The following is a 22420-nucleotide window of genomic DNA, read 5'->3' as shown; positions in this document are numbered from 1 at the left end:
AGCTACTATTTCATAAGCACATTTCTATACATCAAGCCATTACATTTTAGAAGTAGCAAATGTAGTCCATACAATATTTTTATTTTCATAAAAACTTAAAAAAAATCTCAATTGAGAGAAATTGTGTTATGAAGGCCCACTTTTACTAAAACACTGAACATTAAAGAAAAAAGTCACAGTCATTTAGCTTAAACTCTAGGTATATTAATGGTGTGGAAGAATTTCACTTGGGTATATAATAATGTCTGTTGTACATGCTCTTTTTCTTTGGTGTGTTGGAAATAAGAGTGGATAGAAAAAACTAGTTTCTTCTGTATACCCTCTTACTTCATGTACAACTGGATGCTTTGCATAGATTACAATTTTGTAAGAAATATATGATATGCATTTTATCATTTACATTGTACAAATAAGGAAACAGGCTCAGGCAGTTGACGTGATTGATTAGCTAGCATAATCTTATTTGCATGTGCCTAAAACCCAATCTAAACTAGTTTAAGGAAAAAGGGGAGTTATTGATGTATTAGTTAAACAAAAGAAAGGATGAGGGTAGGACTAGATTTAGTGATGCTTGGGTCTATGACCCTAAACTTCTTAAACTCTCCCTTTATCATTATCCTCTACTCTCTCTTTGTAGTTTCTTTCAACTCATTTCTGCATGAAGCTGTATCATAAGCTCTTTTAATTGATTCTTAGAGAAAATGAGAATATTTCCCAATAGTTCCAAATAGAACACTTATTTAAAAATCTAATTGGCTTAGCTGCTATCACAAATCCATTTCTGGAATAATCACTACAGTTGGGGACAGAGTTCCCCTGGCTCAGTCTGGATCATGTGCTCACTCCTGTGGGTCTGAGTTTGTGACCTCTTATCAGAAGAGGGTACGAGGTGGGGATGGGTGGTAGTGGTTGGCCCATGAAAGCAATGTTTTTAAGATACTTTCCCAATGCTGCAATTGTCAGTTTATTTGGCTCTATCAACTTTAATGTTGTCCTTTCTAATATACCATGTTATTGTAACACACATTTGCTATAATTATGGAAGTTTTACGTTAAAACCGAATCAAACTATACTTTGAAAGAACATCACAGACATTCTCTTTTGACTATACAGCTTTGAACTAGAGGGGACACTTCTTATTTTCAAGCAATAAAATAAATAGTTATAATAGGCAGGGAGTCACAAAATAAGTCAATATCACAGTGAATGTGTGAGCATTTCTCTCTATCCACCCATCTCATCACAACCTTAATATTCAAGCTGCAGTCTCATCACAGAGCATCAGTCAGAAACTAGATTTACCTAATTACAGGTTAGCTCAAGAGCTTTAATTTGAGAATGAATTTTTTTAAAGATTTATTTATTTTTAAAGAGAGAGAGAGAGCATGCAAGTGGAGGAGGCAGAGGGAGAGAAAGAGGAAGAGAGAGAATCTCAAGCGGATTCCCCACTAAGCACAGAGCCTGATGTGGGCCTCAATTGCAGGATCCTGAGATCATGACCTGAGCTGAAATCAAGAGTTGGACAGCCAGCTGACTGAGCACCCGGGCACCCCAAGAATGATTTTTTAACCATATTCTCTAACGATGGAATACTAGCATAAAAGCATAAGGATTTATGTTAATATATCCTTGTTTTCAGTGCACTTAGGTTAGCAGATTACAATTTTCATAAGCTATGCATGTTATTTTAATCAGGGCAATATTTTTTTTTCACAGAGATTTATAAGAATTTCTATTTAAAAAAATCTCTCACTTTTCAACTTCTTTTGTCTTAATCCTACCTTCCATTGCCTCAGATCTTGGCAGATTTCCAGAGTGCCAAAAAGACATCATCCTTCTAATTGTGTATTTGGTTGGCATGTAAGTGGAGGGAGCTGGTTGAGAAAAAGGAGGGAAAATCAGATTGAACATTCTGCCTGAGTGGAGAATAAAGAATGAAGAGATCTCTTCTGCTTTAATGAGTCCCTTACCCTCTTTGAAGCTTATGACTTGATGAGTCAGTTTGAATTTAATTGTTAAAAAATTGCAAATAGATGTTTTTCACCTTTGTTTAATTTTAGGAGAGTGACATTCGATAGCTAATTATGTAATGACTGTTTGATATTTAATTATAATGCACACTACAAGTCCACACACACCACACTGCGATCACTTACTTGCAAAGTATTCTTAAACTAAGCTTCCTAGCAAAATTCAGAGTATAAAAAAATCAATGCATTTATCCTTTTAGAGAATCCAGCATTTGACCAAAACTGAATAGTTTCAGAATCACAAACTGTACCTGTAGTCAAATGACTTAGTGACTTTCTCTGTAAATAGATTAAAAATTAAAAAAAAAAAAATTCCAACAAGTCATTGTGGGGAAAATAAATGGTTCTAATTTTCAGTTCTTGATAATAAAGATATTTTTAAGTTCAATGCTATAGGCAACTTCATCTCATAAAGTCAGAACTAATTTCTATAATGACTCATGTATAAGCACATGTACATTAACTTGAGCTTTGCTGATAATTGCATCTTCTGAAAAACAAAGCAGCTATAACTCCAGTAGCATTGGAAATCTTTTGAAAATATTTATCTGTAGAACCCAGAATCAGGGATCGTGAGAGCTTCTCACAAAGAGTTTTGTGTTTCAGTATGGTAGGCTACTGAGGAACAGCTAAAAATATTTGCATTCTGGGCTTCTGCAAATCTAAGTTGCTTCTTCTCAGAGAAGCTTATCCGAAGAGCTTCCTACATAAAGTTCCTAAATTCCACAATGTATCTGCCTCAGGGTGCTCTAGTTTAAATTCTATTCCACTGATTGTGGGGCCACAGGGATAAACACAGGGCTTTTAGCTGCTTATTGTGCAAAACAGAAGCCAATTTCCATACACGGTGGAGGGATAAGATAAACACAGAATGCCCGGACATTTCTTATCAAAAGCATCCTTTGTGTCAGCTCTTCTACTAGATGGAGGAATCAATAATGAACATGCCAGACATGACATAAACCTGCCCCGTGTACCTTATATTTTGTTCAAGAAGCACTTACCTGAATCATTGCTAACCCTCCCAAGTGCTCTTTGAGGTATGCCCCAGGTGGGCACGTTGGCAGATAACAGCCAGGACGTTTGCCAGTTTTGTGAATATGTGGCCCAAGAGAGACGGTAACATAAGTCACCTGGTTTCAAAACCCGTATTCTTCCCACTATACTCTGATTACAGGGTTAAAAGGTCAGGACTCATCTCCGTGGTTATTACCTAAGCAAGAACAGCTCTTCTGGTGCTTGACTGGTATTGAAATAGATCTCTGTCAGGTGCAAGCAACTGTCGTTAGAGCCGCAGAGTCGGCCCGCTATAGTGTAGCTAACGAGAACCTGTGCCTTCCACCTCTTGCCGAAAGTGATATAGTGCTGAGAGCCTCCTGGATCTGCCCATGGCAGGTGGAAGAGGACAGAGGTGTCATAGTATAGAGGTGACACCACTTAAGATCTGAGAAACGTAAGAGGGAAAACCCCATCTACTGGCCCATCTTCAGGAACTTGTGCACATAAATTTTGACCCTAATAAAGGGCACAGTAGGGAATATTTAATTTTCAGTATTTTTTGAAATTTATAAATGTATACTATGTATTTTCTTTAAATGCATAAACATATATCTTTAGGAATGTCTAAGTGGTAGGTATGTAGTTTTCAGAAATAAATCTTAGAAAATACAATAAATTTGTAAAAATAAAGTTAGTCTGTGACAGCAAACTATTTTTTATGTTTCGGGGGTTGATCACATCTCTAGCTGCCTTGTCATCCTAACATTCCATTATCCTATCACAAAATACCATGCTTCTATTAAAGGAAAAATGCTCATCTGGGTCATATCAAATTTAATTACTCTAATACTCATATAATTATGGAGTTGTCTCAAATTCCAAATGCATCCATTATCTTAAAAATTAATAGTTTTGCAGTGAAGAAAGACAGTGTAATCCTTTTAGCAGGAGAACATTAAAAAAGTAAAGGGAGGTTAAAATATCAACACAAAAATAACAAGACAAATCTTAAAGTCCTCTCTCTGCCTCCCCTTTGGCCTCTGCATATAGGAATACAGTACACCAGTAGAGGGGAGAAAAAAATGAAAATTAATCTGACACTCAATAAATATTTGTTGGATGCCTAGTACATGCTAGGTATTGTCCTAGACACATGCAACATATCACAATGATATTGAGATCCCTGCTCTTTGGTATCCTCAAGTGGTGAATGTTTGGTAGGGGTGGGGTGGGGGGGTGGAGAGAAAGAGGTAATAAGTAAGCATTAAAAATAATAAATAAGTAAATTAGATAATACATTAGCAGGTGATAAGTGCTATGGAACAAAAAATTGAGGCAGGGTTATGGATTGGTTCATCTGGCAAGAGAGGGGAGGTAGGCTACAGTATTAAAATGGGTGGAAGGGGGTCCTATTGAGAATGTAAGTTGTGAATAAGGTGAGGGAGTTAGCATGTGGATATCTCAGAACAACTATTCCCAGCAGAGGCCCTAAACCAAGAGCCTGCCTGGTGCATTCAAAGAAATGGCAAGGACAGTGACTGTGATGAAGCAAACAAGGAGAAGCATTGTAGGAAAGGAGGCCAGAGAGTTAATAAGGGTCAGATCATGAAGTGCCTTTTAGGCTCCTGTGAGGCCACAGCCTTTTGCTCTGTGTAAAACAGGAAGCCAGTGGAGGGTTTTGAGCAGAGGAGAGACAACATTTTAGAGCATCATTCCGGTTGTCTGTTGAGAATAGACTGTGGAGGACACAAGGGTACAAACAATTACAAGAGCACTGCAGTAAATCCAATGATGACCCTGACCAGCATGGGGTAGTGGAGATGTCAAGAAGTAGTTGGACTTGAAAATATTGTGAAGGCGGAATCAATATGATTTTCTAATTGAGAAGGAGGTATCAAAGACACCAGTATCTCTGGACTGAGCCACTGGCAGAATGTAGTTGCCATAAACTGAGATGAGAAAAATCTCTTTGGATAGAACACATTTGTAGGGTAAAGTAAGGAGTTCAGTCTCATACACATAAAGTTTGGGATGGTAGTAGTCATCCAGTGGAGAAGTCGAGTAGATAGTTGGATTTCAAAGAGTTTGGACCTGGGGAGAGACATTTGATACTGAGCAGCACATGGTAGGTACTGAAATCCACAGTTCTAGAAGACCTCCCCAAGGGAGTGAGTGCAGCTAAGAGACAATGACCCTGGAGCGCTCCAATAGTAAAGATGGGAGGGATGAGGGAGGCTGCCAGGGCAGGAGCTGAGAACACAGGTGCCACTCATCTTTGTGAAGCCCATTTTCAATTGCTTAGATAGTCTTGATCTCTTAGTCTCTGCCTGAAATAAGTTATCACGTGGTCTACAAAGGGCGCTTGCTGCACCATGCTCATGTGTCTCATTAGCAGAGAAAATTGTGAACAGATGTTTGCATGTTTATCTAGGTTTCCACTCCACAAAATTGGTGAAGAGATTTGTCAGCAGAAATTCAGTGAACTCTCTATCTGCCAACTCCGATAGTAGAAGCTGAGATTGGTAATTAATATCCTCTGTCATGTGGAAAAAAATAATTGTTATGTCAGAAAAGAGGGAGTTAGCGGAGACCAGCAAACAGCTCCTCCACCGAGGAGGCGGGAATGTGCAGTTGTTGAGCCGAAGAGTCCACGTTTTGTTTCTGCCAGGGGCTGAAGAGAAGCAAAACAGGGTAAGGTACAGGACTGCCAAAACCTGAGGTGGATGGTGCTGCTTTACTGGGTTCACCTGGTTGGCATTTGAAATGCAAGGCTGTACGGTGGGGCAAGAGTTAAGAGAACAGAAGGTAGCAGAAAGAAAGCAGGTGTAATAGGGAGTCCCACCTGGTTACAGAAAGCCAAAAAGGGACTTAGTGTGTGTAAGACACAAAGTCTAGTGGGGCGCCTGGGTGGCTCAGTCGGTTGAGTGTCCAATGTCTGACTCCTGATTTTGGCTCAGGTCATGATCTCATGGGTCGTGGGATGGAGCCCAATGGGATTCTGTGCTCAGTGGGGAGTTGGCTTGGGTTCCTTTCCCTCCGCCCCTTTCCTTGCCTTCCTCTCTCTCTCTCTCTCTCTCGGATAAATGAATACATCTTTGAAAAAAAAAAAGACAACATATAACAAGAAAACATTCTTTACTCTTACTGACAGTCATAGAAAAATTTTCGGAAAACCAATGAGGTATTCATGATGTTTGCAAATCAATGAGCTTCTGAATCATGCAAGCAATATTTTAGGTAAGTCTTCTTCAGAACAAAATAAAATATGAAAATCATGTTAGAATACTCCCACCTTCCCCCCCTTCCTTCTCTCCTTCCTTTTTTTTCCTTCCTTCTTTCTTCCAACTTAGCAAAGGAAATGATCTATCATTTTCCCCCTTGAGTCTGTGTGTGGTTGATCCTGGGGGATCACTGCCCTTGGAGTGTGTAGCCTTGTCCACCCTCGCCTCTTAACCCTGACGGACTGTATTCCAGAATTCCAGTATAAGAAGCAAGGAACTGGCCAGGACTCACAGCAGTCTGGGAAATAACATTCATCATATAATATGAAACATTTTAGCTTTTCTGCTCAAGTCATTTTTATAAAACAGAAAAAGAAAAAATATCATTTTAGAACAAAAATAAATAAAATGATAAATTCTTAAAACCATGCACATTTTAATGTTTCTACTTTATATATTTTTTTGCTATCAAAATTGTACTAGGATCACAATATTTTCTTACTGCTAAGAGATATCCATAGGCACTTAATCATTTATTTAAATAATCTACAAAATGGAGCATAAGCATAAAATACTGAACTTGTTTATCTGTTTAAAATACTAACAACTTCTTTTTTTAAAAAAAGACAACATATAGCAAGGAAAACTAAATTGGTATTTTTTAATTCTACAAAAACATATAAATATTTAAATTTATAGCAAAAGAACAATTATACCATTTAGTAATGCTTACAATATTTAAAATGTGTAATTCTTTATGCACAAGCTACTTTTATAAAGTTAAAGAACTGTGTGCCAAGCATATATCTAAAAGATTTTTGAAATTATTTTGCTTTAGCTGTGGCTACACTCAATGAAAAAACAAAAGCTCCAAAAGAAAAGAAAAATCATATAATCATCAAGTTCTCTTTTTTCACTTGTGCTATTTTTAGCAGAAAGTACAACTGAAACCAAGCAGCAGCTTACATTCATCTTTACACCAAATTAAATGCATGATGAAAATTTCATTTTTTAAACCATTATAGATATAGCCTTAATCATCTAATGTTCCATTCTCATTCAAACTCATTAAAAATCAAATGTTAAGTGATTTGTTCTCCCTAGATAAAAACAAAAACAAAATAATTTTATATAACGATGACATTGGTTAACATAGAAATGGTCTTTATCTTAAAAGATGGTTAACAAAAGAGCTGCCCTGCATCACTAGTATTTCAGAGAGATTTTTTGAACACATACAATGAAAATTACCTTTAGAATTATTGAACAATATGAAACAAAAGTTGGACACAAATGTACACAAACTATTTAAAATACATTGCTGGTGTTCATTCAACACCTTAATTCCTACAATAGCTGATACTTAATAGCAGTTTGAGCATGGTGTAGTCACACCAGATGTGTTCATGTGCTATACAGAAGAGTGCTGATTTTATCTATTCCATGCTTAGACATATTGGGGGAAAAATAAGAAACAAGTGGTGGGTAGTGGCTGAATCTTGAAAAACAAACTGTTTTAAGACTTAATTGAATTTTTGCTGTCCATCTGAATTGGAAATTTATTAAAAGTTTGCAGATATCTGCTCTGCAGAAAGACAGCTTGTGGATGATGACACATCCATTAAGATCTTGAATTTCTTAAACTCTTCATATTTGTCAAATGAGCATACTTTATGACTTATGAATGCATATAAGTTTTGCCTCATCTGAGACTAGACCGAACATCTATAAATAAGATGCAAATAAAATGTTTGTGATCACATATCATCATCATTTCTCAAGTGGTAAAAAATAATGTAAGTGGGCAGCCAATATTTTAAGGTTTACTGAACCAATTCATACTATTCTCTTAACTTCCCACAAAATAAAAGGTAAACTCATGCCTGTTGTTTTACTCTAGTAGTTCTTTTTTCTTTCTTTCTTTTTCTTTCTTTTTTCTTTCTCTTTCTTTCTTCTTTCTTTCTTTCTTTCTTTCTTTCTTTCTTTCTTTCTTTCTTTCTTTCTCTCTCTCTCTCTCTTTGCTTTTTTTCCCCATTTTTATATATTAGGCTCTTTCTAAGAACCATGGCAATATTGAATTTATGGGTTGTGTTTACTAGAGTCTAGAGAGCTCCACTGGGAAGCCTAGAAGTCTCTGCTGATTACCCTGTAGTCTTTAAACCTGCATAGCCTAGAATCTATCCAGTGTTCACAGTAATAGATGGTCTAATGCTCTGTGCAAGCTGTAGGCCAATCATTTTTAACTTGAACATAATTATATAGAAAATAGAAGTGAGGGGAGGGTATGCTCTATTAGTTACTGCTTAAGAGGCTTTGCTTCCCTGAAACCCATTTTGGCCAGTAATGCCAGGATGTTCTGTAATCATGCTGTTTCCTGTTAATTTCTTTATTTTTGCTACAGGTCTTTATTTCCTGTGGTATTATTTTGTAGAACTGATCTTATTTAAATATGAAAGGCAGTGAGAAGTAATATATCTCAAAAAAGTCAATGTACTTAGCACAAAATGTTTAATGAAGACTTTTTTTTTCTCATTATTGTACCCTTTCTACTTTATTTTTGAATGCTTTTTAATTGAAGACAATATCAGGTTATATTAACAATGATGAGTCCTGGGAACACTGTTTATAGTTATCTGACCCCTAGGCAGGCCACATTACATATCTGGATGTTGGTCTTATTTGTAAATGGAGAAGGAAGGAATAGATCATCTGTAAATTCCTCTCAAAGTTACTATATTTGTGTTCCATTCGTAGACTTGTACTTAGAAAATACATCAGTAATAGCTCCTATGAAACTGAAAATACATACAACTTTTAAGAGGATGACATGTCTCCACTCTAAAAATAAAAAAATCTCACTCCTTCAGGTAGCCATTGAATACAACCAAAAAATAAAAATAAAAATTTTATCTTCATAAAGCAACTTATATAATAGAGCAGCATGTTTATAAAATGTCATATTTCACTTCCATAAGGCAGGCTATTTTACCATAGAGAACAAAATATAGTCCCTACTTTATTGTAAAGAATATTAGGGAGAAAATTATCATTTGGAGACAAAGTTATGCAAATCTTGTCTAAATATATTACTAGATTTAAAAATTTTAAAATACAGTGCAAAAAAAAAGATATGCTACAGTAGCATTTAGCAACTTTAACACCCATTTTTCAGTTCATTAATTCAAGAAATATTTAAAGAATACTTACTTTGTGCCCAGAACTATATTAGATGCTTGGGGATAACACAGTGAATAAAACTGGCAAAGCCTGGCCTTTATGGGGCTTACATTCTAGGGTGTGTGATGAGAATGCTGGGAAGGGGGAAGAGGTGGAAGGGTAGACAGGAAAAAAAAAAAGCAAATTTGTAGTTTGTCATAGAACATACAGGGGAGAGGTAGGGTACGAGGGAGAAGGGTTTGCCTTACCGATGAGACTATATTTGGACAGCTACCTAAAGAAAGTGAGGTGAGAGAACTCTGTGGGACAGAGGGAGCAAAAGAAGAAGACAAAAACCTGCCTGGCAGCCAGAGTGGAGCACATGAGGGGCAGCACGAGGAGATGTAGTAAGGAGCGCTTGCCCGGTATGCGGGGGCTCGTGCGCATGTGCGTGAGGAGAGCAGTGTCATTCACTAAGGACCTTGAAGACCGCTGTAAGAAATTTGGTTAGAGAGACATGGAAAGTCATTGGAGGGTGGTGAGCAAAGAAGTGACACAATTAAATTGATGTTTAACTAAATCCCTACGGCTGCTGTAACTGATAAAGGCTGTTGGAGGCAAGGGTTGGGAAATCAGGGGAACCAAATTATAAGCATACCACAGTTTAAAAAGCTAGAGGTCGTGGCACACAGTGGATGCGGTGGGAAGTCGTTGGCTTCTGGTTATATTTCAAATATAGAATCAAGGGAATTTGCTGATGGATTAGATGAAAGTTGAGAGAAAAACAGAGGAATCAAAAGTGACTTGAGGTTTTTGATCTCGACATCTGGCAAGATGGAATTGGCAATAACTCTGCTGTGGGGAAAACATCAGAAGGGGAAGTTTGAAGTCATTTGAAATATTTGTTAGTCTAGCCCCACGGATAAGATGAATGCATTGTGAAGCCAATCATCATTTTTAATGTTCTGTGCTGAATACAGTAGATTCTTTTGCTTAAACTGAATGTTAGTCATTGCTTTCTGGGTTTTGGTGTTTTATATTTTATGGCATTTTTTTGCTTGTTTATTAAATACTCTAACACAATGTGTTTAAACCATCTGAGGGTTCTTTGAAAATCTTCTCTGGCATGAAACTTACACAGTTTTAATTTTTCCTGTGTTGTTGCTATGACCATAATGGACTTTCAAATATTTAAAATGCTGCTGAAATGTGTCAAATTCAGTTCCCATGGAGCAGCTGTATATTAAAAAAATGGGTCATTGACCATTTTGCAGATAACGTAAGCATTTTGATTGACAAATCCACAATAAGTGGAACAGATAGTATAAAAGAGTCCTTGAGGGTTTGAGCTTTTCTAGTTTAAGGAAGAATGCTGTGCAGGGACATTTTACTGTATTTTAGTCAGGACAGAAAGAAAAGAGAGCAAAATGGAAAATGTGATTGTTAAGTCAAACCTTGGGTTGTCTTGTGAGGCCACTATCAGTTTAAGGCAGTGGTTCAATAGCTCTTGGGAGTCATAGCTTCCTTTGAAGTTTGCTGGAAGCTACAGATTCTTTCCTCAAAACAATATGCCCTGACATTCAAACTTTTGTTTAAAATTTTAGGAGATTCAGGGATTCCCAGCCACCTTGAGGTGAAGGGTGTGCACACTTTAAGGAGTAAACCTGAAATGCTTCAGGTTGTAGAAATCTTTAGAGTTGTACCAGTATACAGCCAAAAGAGAAAGGGATGCTAGATGGGAAAATCATACAGGATTTTATTGGCCTTCAGAAAGTGTTCTTCTTATTATAAAGCAGTGTGTGTGTGTGTGTGTGTGTATGTGTGACAGAGAGATGGAGAAAGAGACAAAGAGAGTTTGTGTGTAGCCATACTGATTAAAAGTTTCTCTCCGAGATTTTTAAGAAAAGATGAGGGCCAAAGATGTAACATCTTCTGCTCCAGGGGATGCTTCTCCCATTTCCCCCCTAAATTTCTATTAGCAGCTGAGTGCACTTATAATGAATAAGATACATACGTTGGGCAACTTTATGAGCATTTTAAATGGTATCAGATCCTAAAATTTAATAGCACAAATCTCAGATAAATTTTCTTTCCTTTTCACATCTCCTGCTCATGTATTTTGAACATAAAGGGTTTTAAGATGGAAAAAGAACATGTGAAGCTGGTCTAATTATGATTGTCTTCCTTGAACTATAATTTATGGCAAATGATTTTAAGCAGTTTAATTAAAATAAAAGTTTAATGGATGTATATTGAGTTCATTCCCCAGGTGAAAACTGTAGATTCTATTGGATGGCAGTGAAATTCTGATAGTAGCACATTATTTTTTAAAACATAAAATTAAAATGGTAATAGTGGCCTAACTAGAATCTTCAAATGCCAAAGAATTAAAAATTATGGAAAGTACTCTACTCTTCACCTACAATTCTGTACAGCATAAGAGATAAGTTATTCTCTAGCATGAAAAGGGTCTGTATAGTTTCTGTGGGACAGAGGCAGTGGTTAAGAATTGAATTTCCAGCATCAACTCTGGGACCAAGATGATTGTTATGCTCAACCTGTGCTAGGAGTGATCGCAACCCGAACAGAATGTCTTTTAAAATGATTTTTTTTTCAATTTCGCTTTATCTTGCTCCCCTCAATGCCTAGCTAGTTTCCTCCGATTTCATGTACTTGAAATTGAACTTTCAAATTCTCCTCTATTTTGTTTAATGGTGATGCTTTTATAAGGACTCTATGAGAAGTCAATATCCAATGTAATCTTTTTCCTACAAAATTGAAACTTATCTTGTACGATGAATTCACTGCTCAGAAATAATTCAATATGTGGCCTTGTTGTTGACACAGAAATCCAACATGTTTCCATGAAGGTCCATTAGAAACAGAGTGAGTTTTTAAAACAATTGATAATATATCATAATGAAGATATTTTATAAGGCATTTACATTGTCTCTCTTTCAATCACTATGACAAAAAAAAATTTAAATAAGCCCCTGACTGACCTTATGAGATGAGGACAATAGAGATTATTGTTTTAAAGCAAACCCAATTTATTTTTCAAGTTGTTCTGATGTTTAATAACAGTTTGCTGTTATTTATATAGTGTATGTGCTTCTTTTGATCAGATACAAATTTTAGTAGGGAAATAAGCAAAGATTCCTAAAAATGAATTATAAACAACTGTATTTTAGAATACTAAAAGGATTTTAAAACTTTCAATTCAGCAAAGTTAATATCTTTCCCTAATTGAAATAATGGAAAAACAAAAGTGTAGACACTTTCATGGCTTTGGGGAAACGATCTTCATGCCCCCAATGTCATGTTCCTTAGCAGCCATTGTTGGGATCTGCTTCCACTACAGTCCTGCATGGTAGGCACCATTTTGTCTTCTTCAGAAGGTTCATCGAGGCATTGGTTACTGTTAACATGTCTCAAGGTGAGTCTCTGTAAAAGATAACCAATAATCAGTGCAACCTATTTTATCTTTAACTTCACTAGTTCATTAGATTAAATCTCTTTTAAAACATCCTTTATAATTTTTTTTAGTGCACACAGTTATAGGTTTGTAAAATGAACTGTGCACATGGCTCTGAATTATTACACAAGTTTCACGGTTACAGTTTCTTCATTGTCTAATGCACCTTTAGCTGCAGATGGTTAAAGAAATTGGCTGACATTTATCATGCAATGCCAAGAATTCAGGTTCCTTTGCAAAAAGCCCATTTGTGAGCTCTGAGTTCACTTGAGGGCTGCAAATATTAACATGCTTTCACAAAAGCTTAGTTTTCTTAGGCATGTGTTGATTCAATAACCATTTGGTAAACATGCAAAGAGATGTCACAGCTGTGACCCAAATGAACAAAACCACTAGAGATGTTCCCATTTCAAAATACTAAACACTCCATAGTATCTGTGCCTATGAGACATTCAATGTAGACAAATGATTATAATAGCAATAGCAACAAAGGCCTGTGTTACTTGATAGTATGCTTACCATATTTTGGTTTTCATTTTTAAGCATCTTAAAAAATAGCAATACCATATATAAAAAGAGATGTTATGGTCTTATGTTTTGAAATATTATATGTGCATTTTACTTTGTGCATAATAACGATATTCATTAATAAGCATCCTCTCAGTACCTGAATGCTGAAATGTAATTCCAGTAATTGTAGCATGTGAACCAGTCATCACATGTCTTCTGTTTTGAGTTTACATTTATATTTTGAAATCATATTTTTTGAACTTTTCAGATATATATTTTAAAGATTTTTTTTAATTTATTCATTTGAGACAGAGAGAGAGAGAGAGAGAGAGAGAATGAGCAGGGGAGAGAGGTTGAGGGAGAAGGAAAAGCAGATTCCCTGCTGAGCCAGGAGCCTGACTTGGGGCTTGATCCCGGGACCCAGAGATCATGACCTGTGCTGAAGGCAGACACTTAACCATCTGAGCTAACCATGCACCCCCAGATATACATTTTAAGACCATGTGTTTTATACAGATTAATTTATGCACATGTATTATATACATTTCTGCTCAGTTTCATGGGCAATGCCTAGAACCATTTTATATGAAAAACCCTAAACCAGAAGAAAAGTGTTTGAATGTATGGGAGGTGATTTGCAGGTATATCTCGAAAAACAGCACACCATATACTTTTGTTGCCAATACTAAAATTAAAGGTAAACAAACATTTCTGCAGGGGGCAGCTCTTGAAATTACACTGAATGTTGGATTTTAAAAAATGCAGGGCGAATGCAATAAAAAATGGTGGAGAAACACTGCCTGGACAATTTTAATTTGTTTGGATTAGGACTGCATACCCTGGGCTGTACTGTCCTGAGGAAAGACTGAATGGAAAACAGGCTTGTGGTGGGATGCTTCACTGGCAACGAGTAGGAAATTAAAAGCACAAGGCTATTAGACAGGAAGGAGATTTCAAGATTGAGCCTTTTGTTGCTCTTTCAGTACATGAAATCAAGCTATTTGTACAAAAAAGAGAGACACACAGAGAGAGAGAGAGAGAGAAAAAGATGAAATGGCCAAAGGCCAAAGATAGGCAAGAAGATGGTTGATTTATACTTATGGTGCCAGAAATGATGCTGTTGGCTTATGAACCAGCAACCAATTTGAAAAAAAAAGATACAAAACAAAACATTTTTTTTCCCTAGACAGTTTTAGTTAAAATCAACAAAATATTCTTTATTTTTGTTACATACCTGAGGTCCTTTGTGTATATATGTCCTCTTTCAAAAAAAGCCATTTACCTTTGCTTGCTTCTATTAGATCTTTTTTTTTAAAAAAAAAGTATGTGACTTTAAGGATCAGATTGAATATGTGTTGTCAAGTACACAAATGATGATAGTTTAAAAAGATTAGTATTCTTTTTGTAAAAAGTATTTTCTTTGAAGGAATTCATTAGTCAAAAGCCACCATCGTAAAGATAACAAACAACTCACTGAAAACCTCTTCTTTTTAATGGAGTGCGGTAGAAAGACCAGTTTAGGGTCAGACAGACCTACATGTGAATTCCTAGCCATGAAAATTTGGGAAAGCTACCAAATCATTCTGAGGAATCAGATTCTTTGTCAGAAAATGCGTAACTATACAAGTGTTTAAAAATGCCCTTTTCTCTGCTGCTTAAAAAAGTTAACCTTTAGTCAACTATGTAACTGTGATCCCTTAGCAATCTGGTAAGAGTAACAATGTTAACATGTTTCTAGGCAACATTGCTTATGGTAAAAATAACCTCTGAAGGATAAACTGCATCTATATCTGATAAACTTCATTACAAATACCTGATAGGAAACCAAATCGTGGACTTCTCAAAGCGCCAAGACTTACAATTCTGCATATGCTCTTGGCTTCCTGGGAGCTGGGCCTGTGGAGTTGTTACAGAGATTTGTCTCCGTGGGTCATAAACCTATCAAGCCGGGATGGTTGCCACACCAGCCTGATAAGACTCTCATCCCCTCACAGCAGGCTGTCACCTGTGGAAAAGCTGGCTCCCCTCAGGCTAATATGAACTGCTACAAGGTCTGCTGAGAGAAGCAAGTTGTGGTTTCTGTCGCAGAATTCTGTAAGTAAACTCATGAGACTAAATGTCTAGTTAAGCCTAAGAAGACCCCTTGTTGGGCGTTACACTGCCAGGTAAGCTTTGGAAACAAACATAAGTAAATTGCCTTGTACACAAGTTCTCTGGGCAGAGTCCAGACTTTCCCAGCTTTCTAACACATCTCAAATGTAGTTCTAATGTAAACAATGCCCCTTCTCTCCACACCTCTCTATACCTCATTCAGCCTTGTCATGAGCATTCCAAGCTCAATTGTGTCTTCTACTAACAACCTTTAACTGGTTCACTGGAACCAGAATAATCCCCTAACTTCCCATGTGTTCTCATAGGAAGGTCCTGCACAATGTAATATCCTTAATTTACAGGACAATAATCCCCTAAGATCAAGAACAAGGACATATTCTTATTTGCACTCTTTCTAAAAATTCCATAACAGTTTTTTGACTTCAACTGAATAATGATTCATTTTATTGCTTACTGAGAAGATATTCACAAATCACACAAGTGATAAGAGACAAAATTTTTAAAAAGCTTTTATTATTATATCGCTTTGCAACCACAAAGAAATACTTAGATATAATTTATAAAGTTATTGAAAATTACATCTTAGTTTTTTAAAAATGCATTTGCTTAAAGTTTCAGGTTAAAGTAAATTCTAGAAAAGCTCTCCTAAATCTGCACACAATGGAAGTACTGGAATAAAAATTAATAAAATTAATTAATTTTAATGTTCCAAAAACAATCCTTTTTTTGGCTATGTTAGTTTTTTTTTAACTGATTTTTCTCAGCTCTAATGCAAAATCTACTGTTACATAAACATGGCTATAGTTAGCCTAAAAAGGAGCTAATTTCATAATGTATTCCATTAATTATATTTATGCATGTATAAATATTTGCAATAAAGTGAAAACTGGAAAATACTTATTAATTAATAATAGACCAAACAATACTTAATATAGTTAGCTTCCGAATTAATAAGCAGCTAAGAAGTAAAAGACAGAAAAATAATTCCACGGAGAAACAGCACATATAGATTTTTCTTAAGTACATTTTAAAGAAGTTTCTAGATTTCAGTAACAGAACATAACAAAAATAGTAAAATAAATTTAACACAGTCTACAACACAAATTTTCAAAACTTATTAGAGAATATAATCAGTAGGATTCTCAAAAATATTTCTAAAAACTTCCATTCTTGTATAGTTTCTTAGTAGCCATTTTTGCAAAGGGCTATCATTACATGTTTCCACAGTGGACTGCGGGGGGGCCATCAGCTACTTTGCTTACTGAGAGACAGGACTGGGTGATTATGTGAAGAAGAGTGTGGGTCTGTTTGACAAAGAAAATAATGAATAATGACAAAATCAAGTACAAAGGCAGTATTCAATCAATCATTCTCAGCAACATACAATTTCTACTGGATAAGGATGGCAAGCACACATCACAGTAATTGCATCCATGGAACTAGGAGCCACCTCCTTTTTAGATGGCATTAGTATCAACTGTAGTAAGTAGGGGTAAATGAAGATAAGCCTGGGAAGCTGAGAAGAGCCTGAGATCAAATGGTGAAACATCTTGAGCAAAGGTTATTTTGGACAGAAAAGGTATATTCTCAGTGTTCATTCTAGGGATAAAATGTTTTTTAGTGCTAAGTGAGTTATTTTGTGAAGAGATACTCAAAACCGTTGACTATCCAGAGAGTTTTCAAGTTATGGTTCTTGGCTTCTTCATTCCTTTGCCCTAAATTTGAGTGGATCCAGGGGAAAATCTAGGGGATGATTTAGCTTTAACTCTTTGCTTCACTTTGTACAGTGTGGTACTTGAATTGTTTCCACTATGTTTTCACAGGGCTAACCTGTGTTAACAGAGTTGCACATAGGCACAGCCACATTCATCTAAATGTCAATTAGAAAGTTAATGAACTTGGTTTGATTTATTAAGGAGGCTAGTTTTGTTTTCGTTTTTGTTTTTTTTAACCATACCTGAATTTCCTATCTATATTGTTTAAAATTCCTAAGCTTGTTAATCCTCTACCTTCAGTGATGTTTTTTAAATCAAATTTTTCTTGATAAATGTCATGTTAACATCAAAGACTCCAGTGTTAGTGATTGTGAATTTCATCTATTATTAAAAAGAAAAATGAATTATAAAGTTGCCCTTCGTTTAAAATGAAACAAAACTTGATCTTACTTATACTCAGGAAATAGAACTCCAGAATGTAAGTACAGTATAATTTTTTTCCATGAAAAAACATTTGTAATATTTCCCCCCAAAATATTATCATATGAATGACCATGAAAAAAATTCAAAGAACTTTCACTCCTGATGCTTCTGAAAAGCCATTAAACAGAAGAAAAATTAGAAATCTCAAATAATCCCATTGAGATGAAGGGTATTGTTCATTTAAAAAAAACCTACAAAAACATTTAGTGTTTTCATTTGTTTGAAAAAGAAGTGTAGTTCACTTATTTTTCTGAGTATTCTGTCTAGAAGAGATACCAATTACTAGTATTTTATGTGTTTTCTAGTTATTTTTAGTGTTTATATTATGCAAATGTATTAATTGTGTCCATCCAATCATATATACTCCACTTTATCGTGGGTTTTCTTATCATTTCTTATCATCTGTCTTATTAAAATAATCTAAAAATATAAGAAACACACAATTTCTACAAAGTAGATTTGCCAGAAGTCATTTCACTTTTCCATTTGGGGGGACTATTTTTCCAATTTGGAGCTATTATAAATAATGCTATAACAAACATCTCTGAACATCTCTCTCCATATCTATAACCATTTATTCAGAAATGGTTCTTAGATGTGAAATCACAAGGTGAAAAGGTATGAACGTTTTAATACATACCGGCAAAGTTTTAAAAAATCTATAATAATTATTTTGTAATAATAACAGTAGCAGCTAACATTTCTTGTGCTTATTCTATGCCAGGGTACTGTATTGCATGTCAGTTTTACTACACCTACACCAGTATTGTGTGTCCCATTAAAAACATTTCTTGACATAGGATAAAGAAAGAGATAAAAGAACACAGATGAAATGATTTTTTATGTATGTATTTTTTTTTTTTAAGATTTTATTTATTTATTTGACAGAGAGAGACACAGTGAGAGGGAACACAAGCAGGGGGGAGTGGGAGAGGGAGAAGCAGGCTCACTGCAGAGCAGGGAGCCTGATGCGGGACTCGATCCCAGGACCCTGGGATCATGACCTGAGCTGAAGGCAGTCGCTTAACCAACTGAGCCACCCAGGCGCCCTATGTATGTATTTTTGATAGTTATAAATAGCCAATGAAAATGGAAAAATAAAGTTAAATATTTCTCCTGCACTGATTATTCAAGACTTTGCTTATTTTTATATTGGGTGTACATTTTTTTCCTTTTAAATCCTCTTTATTAAGCATATCAGCCCTTACCATACTTGTTGCAAATGCCTCTCACAACATCGGAAGACTGTCACGTTCACTCAGTTTTGAAGGTAACGTGACAGAACCAGCTGATAGGAAGCATACTGCCACATATCTTCTCCTATTGCTTCATTTAAAATATTGACTAGAAAACAGGGTAATATGAACCCTAAGCTAGTATTGGTTTTTGTTTATAACATTACTTAATTATTCTCCTCTGAGGTATAAAGCACTAGTATTTCCTGACCAAATTTTAGCCATACTGCTTTAAGATATACAAGAAAATGATTATAACTCCTGTTTTTACACACATCTGTATGTTTTACTGTCTAAGACAAGATGTGTCATGGAGTATCCCTCAATCTACCCTTTTGAAGAGGCAATTACTATTGAAATCAGTCTAGGAAAACAAGGTGAATGACAAAGTAAGACTTACAAAATTGTAAAATCAAGTCATACTTTTGTACCTTCTTTGTTAAAAAGCACTAAGTGCAAAACCTGATAATTTAATGAGCAGAAGTGACTGCATGGTTGATTAGAGTCAATCACATAGGCCTTGGTGTAAAACATGCCATACTAAAATGAAGTTTAGTTGAAAGAGTTAAAAAGTTTAAAATGAAACTCGATTGTTATATATGATGATAAACAAAGTAAGAAAAAAGACTGTTACAGATATTTCATAGCCAAGGCAGTAAGATTTACCCTATTGATATAGTACAAAATCATAATTTTTTAAAAATTAATATAATAAAGTTATTATTCAAAATATTAAGTATGATCTCCTGAGAAGGTGAACCATGTTTCATTAGAACAGAATATGAGTATTCTAAAGACCGAGTGTCAATGTTTAAGAAACAAAAACTAAAATTACACTACTATACTACGGAAGTTCCTATTCACTAATTGAGTCTACATAAGAAACCACAGCTATGGGGTCAATGGGAATATGGAAAGGTAATACTAGTCAGATATACACAGCCTTTTAAAAGTAAACTGATTTTTATTAGGAGTTCTACACAGGGAAATGGCCGGGTTGCCATTATAGATTACTTACCTTGAAATTATATTGCCATTTACCTGCTTTCTGATAAAGGTAAATAAAAGAGGAGGTTTTAAGTCAAGTCTAAATATAAGCTTCTGTGATTTCAGTAAATATCAGTCCGACATATTTTACCTACTGAAAAAAATCCTTTATCTTGTGACTCTGGGAAACATTTGATACAGATGGATATTGAATTCATTTTCTCAGTCAACTTGCTCAGTCACATGAAAAAACAAGATTTATTTTTAGCATCATATTTTGCTCCCTAATTTTTTTCTTTGTTGCATAGTGTTTGTTGAGCATAAGTGTTCTGTTCTAAAATTAGATTCTTACATTGTATATAGCTGCTTGGATGTTCTAAAAGAAATGTGATTATATGCATTTATTGTCAGAAAATGTAAATTTCAGATGGACTGGAACACAACTGCAATGTTCAAACAGAATATAAGAAAATCTGAATAAAATTGAATGGATGGATGATAGGATTTTATAATAATAATCTGTTTTTTAAGATTTTATTTATTTATTTGAGAGAGTGAGTGAGAGAGAGAGAGAGAGAAGGAGAAGAGGGAGAGGAAGAAGCAGACCCCCCTCTGAGCAGGGAACCCGACACAGGACTCGATCCTGGAACTCCGGGATCATGACCTGAGCCAAAGGCAGATACATAACCGACTGAGCCACCTAGGAGCCCCTAAAAATAATCCTTAAAATGTTTCAATGAGATGAAATTTAGGGTTCCTTTTTTCTTTTTTTTTGTTTTAATTCCGTGGCAAAGGCTTTCATAGCAACAAAGTGTTCGGGTAATTTATTTAAGAGATTCTAGACCAGGTGAGGATCTTATAGTTTTGCTAGGGATGCTCAGTTGCCCTCAAATTGAACACATTTAACCACTATAAAGTGGTACCGAATTAAATTCATGGCTGTTAAAAAATATTTAGCTAAGAAGGTAGGAACCTCTATATTTCAAATCAAAGTTGGCCAAAGACATGTATTTATTAACAACATGTGCTTAGCTTCATTCAAATAAAAGGAGAAGCAATTAGATCATAATTGTATTATGAATATGTGTAAAGTTTGTAAGCAATTAGACCATACTGACAAAGTAGTTTTATGACTGTTCAACTAAATAGATAATGTTTATTGCAGAATATCTTTCCAATTATTAAGGAAAGGAGAAATTCTATGTGAATAAAATTTGGTACCACAAATAATTGATAATATTTAATAATTCCTTTCATTTATTATAGTAATACATTTAGCTTTTCAGATCAGCATCATTAAAAGCACCTAATTGTTCCCAGTTTTTCAATGTGGTATAGTAGAAAGAGGCAATGTAGTATAGTAGAAAGATTATTAAATTCAGTGCCAGAAACCTGAGGTCTAAAACCTAGAGAAGCTATTTAAACACTCTAAACTTACATTTAATATTGTGAAGAATACAAATAATAATATTATCTTCTAGGCCTATTGTTAGAGTTGCTTGAGAAAACAGATGAAATTTTAGACACTCAATAAATTTCATTCCCTTTCTTTCCCCTCATCACTCACCTAAGAAGCAAACTGGATAGACTCCATGTTTTGAGGCTTTATGATACTGTTTCAGTTTTTCTCTACATATTCCAATAATTCTCCTCCTATTTATGACTTGCTTTTCTAAAACTGAAAGTACTATGGGTGATAAAGTGATGGAATATTTGAGCTCTTCACACTGTGAGATTCACATTGTACTGGTAACTAGCTTTCTTTGATTACTTTCTTAGAACTGAACTCCATCCCTGCTGCTGGTGGTGTGATCTTTGTGCTTACTTTCCTCCTGATAAAGGCTGAAAGAAGAGAACTTTAAGAAAATTTCAGCTCTTGTAATTCTGTGAACTCCACCAAGTTTTATTCTGCTTTGATAGTACAACACCTCAGAGGTTTCTCAAAGAAAAATAATTTTGCCTTTGACAGCAGTAGTTAAAGAACTGAATTAAAGAAGTAGCAAGCAGTACTTTCTACTTCCCACAGGATGGATGCCAGACCAGGGCTACTTGGCAATGACTCCTCTTTCCCATCTCAGCATCTTTCACCCTTGGGCTCCCTATCCCTCCCCCATCTCTCCTTGAGGCCTGTCATTTTCCAAAGCGTATTTATGCTTTTTCCTAACTCTGCAATAATTCCAACAGTGTATAAAAAGACTAACGAAGGTAAGTAGATGTTTGGCCACTGTCTAGACCTGTCCTTCTCAAACTTCAATATGTATGTAAATGACCTGGGGATTTGTTAAAAGGCAGACTCTGATACAGTGTGTCTAGTAGGGTTCTCAGATTCCTAAGTTTTAAAGAGTTCCCAGGTGATGTTACTAGTCCCAGAATCACACTTTGGGTGGCAAGGGTTGGGACTATTCTGTAGACTAAAATGACCCCAAGTATTATATTTCAATTTCTTTAAAATAAAAAAGGCTCTTTCTTTCTTTTTCACAAATAAAATCAATCTTA

The 22420-nt window shown here is 35.4% G+C and overlaps 1 protein-coding gene across 2 annotated transcripts in view; it reads right to left on the bottom strand.

The window, feature by feature from the left end:
* Positions 1–12439: 12439 nt before the first annotated feature.
* Positions 12440–22420, bottom strand: part of GALNT13 (polypeptide N-acetylgalactosaminyltransferase 13) — a 547381-nt gene continuing 537400 nt past the window's right edge. For both annotated transcript variants that reach the window (XM_021702903.1, XM_021702904.1), the window contains exon 13: positions 12440–12851. In XM_021702903.1, the coding sequence (XP_021558578.1) occupies positions 12711–12851 (141 nt within the window). In that variant the 3' untranslated portion in view covers positions 12440–12710. The remainder of the gene's footprint in view (positions 12852–22420) is intronic.

The sequence above is a fragment of the Neomonachus schauinslandi genome, chromosome 3 (assembly GCF_002201575.2).
Source record: "Neomonachus schauinslandi chromosome 3, ASM220157v2, whole genome shotgun sequence".
NCBI classification, from domain to species: Eukaryota; Metazoa; Chordata; class Mammalia; order Carnivora; family Phocidae; genus Neomonachus; species Neomonachus schauinslandi.
Note: the sequence above shows the minus strand (reverse complement) of the source record. Positions and strands in the feature narration are given on the sequence as shown.